Source organism: Amblyomma maculatum, chromosome 1 (assembly GCF_055883805.1).
Source record: "Amblyomma maculatum isolate TAMU_Amacu chromosome 1, ASM5588380v1, whole genome shotgun sequence".
Lineage (NCBI taxonomy): Eukaryota > Metazoa > Arthropoda > Arachnida > Ixodida > Ixodidae > Amblyomma > Amblyomma maculatum.
In genome coordinates, this window is record NC_139344.1 from 296796062 (window position 1) to 296805057 (window position 8996).

The window sequence follows — 8996 nt, forward strand, 5'->3', positions numbered from 1 at the left end:
GATCTGTCTCTTTCAATTTAAAAAATGTAATAAACCATGTAGCGTAAGCGGCAATTACGATTTCTAGTAAAAGTAGTGCATGCTTTACACGCGTGTCTCGTACTGCTAAATCATACTCATTTTCGGCAGTTGACAAAAAGCACGTCCAAAATCTGCGTGTATTTCCCTTCGCTCTGAATATGGTCTCAACCCAATCTTTTTAAGTATAAAAATCTAATAAATCACTAGGCGAAAACAGAAATTACTATTTCAAAATTACTATTTCTAATGAAGTTAGTCCATTCTTTGCACGCGTTCCTTGTACTACTAAATCGTACTCTTAACTCGGCAGTTAGCAAAAAGCATATGCAAATCTGCGTGTTTTTTCCTTGGCTCTGAATATGATCTCAGATCTGTCTCTTTCAATTTAAAAAATGTAATAAACCATGTAGCGTAAGCGGCAATTACGATTTCTAGTAAAAGTAGTGCATGCTTTACACGCGTGTCTCGTACTGCTAAATCATACTCATTTTCGGCAGTTAACAAAAAGCACGTCCAAAATCTGCTTGTATTTCCCTTCGCTCTGAATATGGTCTCAACCCAATCTTTTTAAGTATAAAAATCTAATAAATCACTAGGCGAAAACAGAAATTACTATTTCAAAATTACTATTTCTAATGAAGTTAGTCCATTCTTTGCACGCGTTCCTTGTACTACTAAATCGTACTCTTAACTCGGCAGTTAGCAAAAAGCATATGCAAATCTGCGTGTTTTTTCCTTGGCTCTGAATATGATCTCAGATCTGTCTCTTTCAATTTAAAAAATGTAATAAACCATGTAGCGTAAGCGGCAATTACGATTTCTAGTAAAAGTAGTGCATGCTTTACACGCGTGTCTCGTACTGCTAAATCATACTCATTTTCGGCAGTTAACAAAAAGCACGTCCAAAATCTGCGTGTATTTCCCTTCGCTCTGAATATGGTCTCAACCCAATCTTTTTAAGTATAAAAATCTAATAAATCACTAGGCGAAAACAGAAATTACTATTTCAAAATTACTATTTCTAATGAAGTTAGTCCATTCTTTGCACGCGTTCCTTGTACTACTAAATTGTACTCTTAACTCGGCAGTTAACAAAAAGCATATGCAAATCTGCGTGTTTTTTCCTTGGCTCTGAATATGATCTCAGATCTGTCTCTTTCAATTTAAAAAATGTAATAAACCATGTAGCGTAAGCGGCAATTACAATTTCTAGTAAAATTAGTGCATGCTTTACACGCGTGTCTCGTACTGCTAAATCGTACTCCGATTTCGGCAGTTAACAAAAAGCACATCCAAATCTGCATGTATTTCCCTTCGCTCTAAATATGATCTCAAACCAATCTTTTTAAATATAAAAATCTAATAAACCACGAGGCGAAATCGGACATTACGATTTCTAGTAAAATTAGTGCATGCTTTACACGCATGCCATGTACTGCTAAATCGTACTCTGATTTCGGCAGTTAACAAAAAGCACATCCAAATCTGCGTGTATTTCCCTTCGCTCTGAATATGATCTCAAACCAATCTTTTTACATTTAAAAATCTAATAAACCACGAGGCAAAAACGAAAATTACTATTTCTAATGAAGGTAGTCCATTCTTTGCACGCGTTCCTCGTACTACTAAATCGTACTCATAACTCGGCAGTTAACAAAAAGCATATGCAAATCTGCGTGTTTTTTCCTTGGCTCTGAATATGATCTCAGATCTGTCTCTTTCAATTTAAAAAATGTAATAAACCATGTAGCGTAAGCGGTAATTACGATTTCTAGTAAAATTAGTGCATGCTTTACACGCGTGCCATGTACTGCTAAATCGTACTCTGATTTCGGCAGTTAACAAAAAGCCCATGCAAATCTGCGTGTATTTCCCTTCGCTCTGAATATGATCTCAAACCAATCTTTTTAAATATAAAAATCTAATAAATCACGAGGCGAAAACGGTAATTATTATTTCTAATGAAGTTAGTCCATTCTTTGCACGCGTTCCTCGTACTTCTAAATCATCCTCTTAACTCGGCAGTTAACAAAAAGCATATGCAAATCTGCGTGTTTTTCCTTGGCTCTGAATATGATCTCAGATCTGTCTCTTTCAATTTAAAAAATGTAATAAACCATGTAGCGTAAGCGGCAATTACGATTTCTAGTAAAATTAGTGCATGCTTTACACGCGTGCCATGTACTGCTAAATCGTACTCTGATTTCGGCAGTTAACAAAAAGCCCATGCAAATCTGCGTGTATTTCCCTTCGCTCTGAATATGATCTCAAACCAATCTTTTTAAATATAAAAATCTAATAAACCACGAGGCGAAAACGGTAATTATTATTTCTAATGAAGTTAGTCCATTCTTTGCACGCGTTCCTCGTACTACTAAATCATCCTCTTGACTCGGCAGTTAACAAAAAGCATATGCAAATCTGCGTGTTTTTTCCTTGGCTCTGAATATGATCTCAGATCTGTCTCTTTCAATTTAAAAAATGTAATAAACCATGTAGCGTAAGCGGCAATTACGATTTCTAGTAAAATTAGTGCATGCTTCACACGCGTGCCATGTACTGCTAAATTGTAATCTTATTTCGGCAGTTAACAAAAAGCACATGCAAATCTGCGTGTATTTCCCTTCGCTCTGAATATGATCTCAAACCAATCTTTTTAAATATAAAAATCTAATAAACCACGAGGCGAAGTCGGACATTACGATTTCTAGTAAAATTAGTGCATGCTTTACACGCATGCCATGTACTGCTAAATCGTACTCTGATTTCGGCAGTTAACAAAAAGCCCATGCAAATCTGCGTGTATTTCCCTTCGCTCTGAATATGATCTCAAACCAATCTTTTTAAATATAAAAATCTAATAAATCACGAGGCGAAAACGGTAATTATTATTTCTAATGAAGTTAGTCCATTCTTTGCACGCGTTCCTCGTACTACTAAATCATCCTCTTAACTCGGCAGTTAACAAAAAGCATATGCAAATCTGCGTGTTTTTTCCTTGGCTTTGAATATGATCTCAGATCTGTCTCTTTCAATTTAAAAAATGTAATAAACCATGTAGCGTAAGCGGCAATTACGATTTCTAGTAAAATTAGTGCATGCTTCACACGCGTGCCATGTACTGCTAAATTGTAATCTTATTTCGGCAGTTAACAAAAAGCACATGCAAATCTGCGTGTATTTCCCTTCGCTCTGAATATGATCTCAAACCAATCTTTTTAAATATAAAAATCTAATAAACCACGATGCGAAAACGGTAATTATTATTTCTAATGAAGTTAGTCCATTCTTTGCACGCGTTCCTCGTACTACTAAATCATCCTCTTGACTCGGCAGTTAACAAAAAGCATATGCAAATCTGCGTGTTTTTTCCTTGGCTCTGAATATGATCTCAGATCTGTCTCTTTCAATTTAAAAAATGTAATAAACCATGTAGCGTAAGCGGCAATTACGATTTCTAGTAAAATTAGTGCATGCTTCACACGCGTGCCATGTACTGCTAAATTGTAATCTTATTTCGGCAGTTAACAAAAAGCACATGCAAATCTGCGTGTATTTCCCTTCGCTCTGAATATGATCAAAAAACCAATCTTTTTAAATATAAAAATCTAATAAACCACGAGGCGAAGTCGGACATTACGATTTCTAGTAAAATTAGTGCATGCTTTACACGCATGCCATGTACTGCTAAATCGTACTCTGATTTCGGCAGTTAACAAAAAGCCCATGCAAATCTGCGTGTATTTCCCTTCGCTCTGAATATGATCTCAAACCAATCTTTTTAAATATAAAAATCTAATAAATCACGAGGCGAAAACGGTAATTATTATTTCTAATGAAGTTAGTCCATTCTTTGCACGCGTTCCTCGTACTACTAAATCATCCTCTTAACTCGGCAGTTAACAAAAAGCATATGCAAATCTGCATGTTTTTTCCTTGGCTCTGAATATGATCTCAGATCTGTCTCTTTCAATTTAAAAAATGTAATAAACCATGTAGCGTAAGCGGCAATTACGATTTCTAGTAAAATTAGTGCATGCTTCACACGCGTGCCATGTACTGCTAAATTGTAATCTTATTTCGGCAGTTAACAAAAAGCACATGCAAATCTGCGTGTATTTCCCTTCGCTCTGAATATGATCTCAAACCAATCTTTTTAAATATAAAAATCTAATAAACCACGAGGCGAAGTCGGACATTACGATTTCTAGTAAAATTAGTGCATGCTTTACACGCATGCCATGTACTGCTAAATCGTACTCTGATTTCGGCAGTTAACAAAAAGCCCATGCAAATCTGCGTGTATTTCCCTTCGCTCTGAATATGATCTCAAACCAATCTTTTTAAATATAAAAATCTAATAAATCACGAGGCGAAAACGGTAATTATTATTTCTAATGAAGTTAGTCCATTCTTTGCACGCGTTCCTCGTACTACTAAATCATCCTCTTAACTCGGCAGTTAACAAAAAGCATATGCAAATCTGCGTGTTTTTTCCTTGGCTCTGAATATGATCTCAGATCTGTCTCTTTCAATTTAAAAAATGTAATAAACCATGTAGCGTAAGCGGCAATTACGATTTCTAGTAAAATTAGTGCATGCTTCACACGCGTGCCATGTACTGCTAAATTGTAATCTTATTTCGGCAGTTAACAAAAAGCACATGCAAATCTGCGTGTATTTCCCTTCGCTCTGAATATGATCTCAAACCAATCTTTTTAAATATAAAAATCTAATAAACCACGAGGCGAAAACGGTAATTATTATTTCTAATGAAGTTAGTCCATTCTTTGCACGCGTTCCTCGTACTACTAAATCATCCTCTTAACTCGGCAGTTAACAAAAAGCATATGCAAATCTGCGTGTTTTTTCCTTGGCTCTGAATATGATCTCAGATCTGTCTCTTTCAATTTAAAAAATGTAATAAACCATGTAGCGTAAGCGGCAATTACGATTTCTAGTAAAATTAGTGCAGGCTTTACACGCGTGCCATGTACTGCTAAATCGTACTCTGATTTCGGCAGTTAACAAAAAGCCCATGCAAATCTGCGTGTATTTCCCTTCGCTCTGAATATGATCTCAAACAAATCTTTTTACATTTAAAAATCTAATAAACCACGAGGCGAAAACGGAAATTACTATTTCTAATGAAGGTAGTCCATTCTTTGCACGCGTTCCTCGTACTACTAAATCGTACTCTTAACTCGGCAGTTAACAAAAAGCATATGCAAATCTGCGTGTTTTTTCCTTGGCTCTGAATATGATCTCAGATCTGTCTCTTTCAATTTAAAAAATGTAATAAACCATGTAGCGTAAGCGGCAATTACGATTTCTAGTAAAATTAGTGCAGGCTTTACACGCGTGCCATGTACTGCTAAATCGTACTCTGATTTCGGCAGTTAACAAAAAGCCCATGTAAGTCTGCGTGTATTTCCCTTCGCTCTGAATATGATCTCAAACCAATCTTTTTACATTTAAAAATCTAATAAACCACGAGGCGAAAACGGAAATTACTATTTCTAATGAAGGTAGTCCATTCTTTGCACGCGTTCCTCGTACTACTAAATCGTACTCTTAACTCGGCAGTTAACAAAAAGCATATGCAAATCTGCGTGTTTTTTCCTTGGCTCTGAATATGATCTCAGATCTGTCTCTTTCAATTTAAAAAATGTAATAAACCATGTAGCGTAAGCGGCAATTACGATTTCTAGTAAAATTAGTGCATGCTTCACACGCGTGCCATGTACTGCTAAATTGTAATCTTATTTCGGCAGTTAACAAAAAGCACATGCAAATCAGCGTGTATTTCCCTTCGCTCTGAATATGATCTCAAACCAATCTTTTTAAATATAAAAATCTAATAAACCACGAGGCGAAGTCGGACATTACGATTTCTAGTAAAATTAGTGCATGCTTTACACGCATGCCATGTACTGCTAAATCGTACTCTGATTTCGGCAGTTAACAAAAAGCCCATGCAAATCTGCGTGTATTTCCCTTCGCTCTGAATATGATCTCAAACCAATCTTTTTAAATATAAAAATCTAATAAATCACGAGGCGAAAACGGTAATTATTATTTCTAATGAAGTTAGTCCATTCTTTGCACGCGTTCCTCGTACTTCTAAATCATCCTCTTAACTCGGCAGTTAACAAAAAGCATATGCAAATCTGCGTGTTTTTTCCTTGGCTCTGAATATGATCTCAGATCTGTCTCTTTCAATTTAAAAAATGTAATAAACCATGTAGCGTAAGCGGCAATTACGATTTCTAGTAAAATTAGTGCATGCTTCACACGCGTGCCATGTACTGCTAAATTGTAATCTTATTTCGGCAGTTAACAAAAAGCACATGCAAATCTGCGTGTATTTCCCTTCGCTCTGAATATGATCTCAAACCAATCTTTTTAAATATCAAAATCTAATAAACCACGAGGCGAAGTCGGACATTACGATTTCTAGTAAAATTAGTGCATGCTTTACACGCATGCCATGTACTGCTAAATCGTACTCTGATTTCGGCAGTTAACAAAAAGCCCATGCAAATCTGCGTGTATTTCCCTTCGCTCTGAATATGATCTCAAACCAATCTTTTTAAATATAAAAATCTAATAAATCACGAGGCGAAAACGGTAATTATTATTTCTAATGAAGTTAGTATATTCTTTGCACGCGTTCCTCGTACTACTAAATCATCCTCTTAACTCGGCAGTGTGGGCGATTCCTCTGCCCGAGGCATGCGCACGACAAAACACACAGTGGGCCGTGTAACAAACATTCTTTATCTCACGTTACGCGCGGGGGTCGTCGAGGCCGTCCGGGGTCGTCGTCCGGGTGGCTGCGGGTCGTTCTCGTGGAGAGAGCCAGGGGAGAAGCGGGAGTGACGAGCCAGGAACCAAGAAGCGCCAGGGACCAAGAAGAGAGCGCGACGGCGGCGCGTGCCTTCTTTTATAGCCCCCTCGCGCGGGACCGGTTATCCCCGCGCGAGTGGGGAGAGGGAAACAGGCACGCGCGCAGGGAGCATTGGGAAGTGGCGCGGCCTTCGAATGCGCGGCGCGCCACGAGCCCTACATCTTCCCCCCCCTCAGCGTCCGACCCGGGCTCCGCCAACAGCCGGGCCATGTCCATGTCCGAGCCCGGGTCAGCGTAAAATATGAAGGCTTGTCGCCTGGCTCTGGCGGGATGCCATCTTAGCTGGTCCGTGGGACGGGAGAAGCAGCAGGCATGGCGGGGCTGTTCCGGCTGGTCCCTCTCCAGCAGCGGCCACATCCTCGGGGTCACAGCGCAGCTGGGCTTGGCCCTGGATACGCCTGGCAGCGGCCCTGAGCTGCTGCTCTGCATCGTGGACCCCTTGCCACGTGGCGCCGTGCTGGATGTACATTGCAGCAGGCGTTTTCGCCCCGGGCACACCTGGCTTCCTGAGGCCCGTACTCCAGGCCTGGGCAGCGGGCTCCACTCCAGACGCGTTGAAGACGGCCAGCATGGCCGCGCTGGTCACAATAATGGGCCACAAACTAGGGGGTACCCCCTGTTTAAGTGGCCCCTCCTTGAACCAAGCGCTCGGTGCGGTTTCCCGCCCCAGCGACGGTGGTTCATCTGGCTGCTGCAAAATCTTATCAGAATGCATTCTGAAAGAAGCAAAGACGTTAGACAAAGTAGTGCACTACCTTGGCCTTAGGTTATAGCGTCGGTTGCGAACCGGGTTGCTACCTGCATCGTTTTGAGCTTCCCCCGCTTCGCAGTTATCGTCCTTGCGAAGGTGGTAAGCTTTCAAGTCTGCGACGTGCACCGGACCAGCGGTTTCACCGCTCGCCAACAACCGCAGCTGGTAGGTGAGTGGCGTTGTCCGTGCCGTAACTTCGAACGGTCCAACCCACTTGTGCGCTAGCGACGCGGCGAAACCACGCGCTGCGTTACTAAGCGGGTGCGTTCTTTTCAGTACCAAGTCGCCCGTGTTGAAAACGACGTGACGACGACCTTTGTTGTACTGATCCGCTTGCTCCATGCGCGCGACATCGAGGTTTTCACGAGCCGCGCGCTGCGCTGCCTCAAGGCGCTCGCGGAGCTTTGCCGCGTACTGTGTAAGCGGAGGGGGCGCGGGCCCCGCCGCGTCAAGTAGGGCGTTCTCTAGCGGAAAAGCGATCTCTTTCCCAAAATTCAAGTAAGCAGGTGTCATACCCACCGACCTGTTCACGGTTGTTCTAGTGGCGAAAGCCAGTTCGGACAACCGTGCGTCCCAATCTCTGTGCTGCTCGGTCGTCGCAATCAGCATACTCTTAACATTCCGATTCACTCTCTCGGTTATGTTGCTCTGAGCGTGGTAGGGACTCGTTTTCCTGTGGCGGATTTGAAGCGCCCGACAGGAATCAACAAAGACTTTGCTTGTGAAATACGAAGCATTGTCTGTAATGAGGTCGGAGGGGAAACCGAAACGAGTGAATGTCTCCAACAGTTTCTCCCAAATCCGTTCTGACACAAGCTTCCTAAGGGGGAAAACCTCAACCCACTTGGAATAGTGGTCCGTTATTACCAGGATATATTGGTGTCCGCGCGCGGAGCGAGGGAGGGGTCCCATGATATCGCACGCGACCACTTGCCACGGATAGTTGCTAACTACCGGCTTCATCATGCCAGCGGGTTTCCCCGCCCGAGGCTTGGCTACCTGGCAAACAGGACATGTACGGGCGTAACCCAGCACATCCTTTCTCATACCTGGCCAGGTCGCGACACGGCATAACTTGTCGTAAGTCTTACTGCCGCTGCCATGGCCTGCCAGCGCTGAGTCATGGAAGTACTGGAGGAATCGTTTCCGCAACTTCCTCGGGACCACGACTCGGAAGGGGGATGCAATCGCCTCTTCCTCGTCAAGTTGGGGGATGTAGCGGAGCAGTAAGCCATCATCGCCCAGCAGATACGCGTCGTACTTGCCCTCAGCGTTCCCGGTGCAAGCTGCACTACTCGCAAGCTCTGTCAGCAC

General features: G+C 41.9%; 1 protein-coding gene across 2 annotated transcripts in view; it reads right to left on the bottom strand.

Moving 5' to 3' along the window:
- LOC146206848 (uncharacterized) overlaps positions 1 to 8700 on the bottom strand; it is a 180882-nt gene extending 172182 nt beyond the window's left edge. The window contains exon 1 of one of the 2 annotated variants that reach the window (XM_084591613.1): positions 6810 to 8700. Coding sequence is in view for 1 of the 2 variants with exons in the window: in XM_084591612.1 (XP_084447738.1) it covers positions 7161 to 7646 (486 nt within the window). In the remaining variant the exon portion in view is untranslated. The remainder of the gene's footprint in view (positions 1 to 6809) is intronic. The other variant, XM_084591612.1, reaches the window with a different exon arrangement.
- Positions 8701 to 8996: the final 296 nt, after the last annotated feature.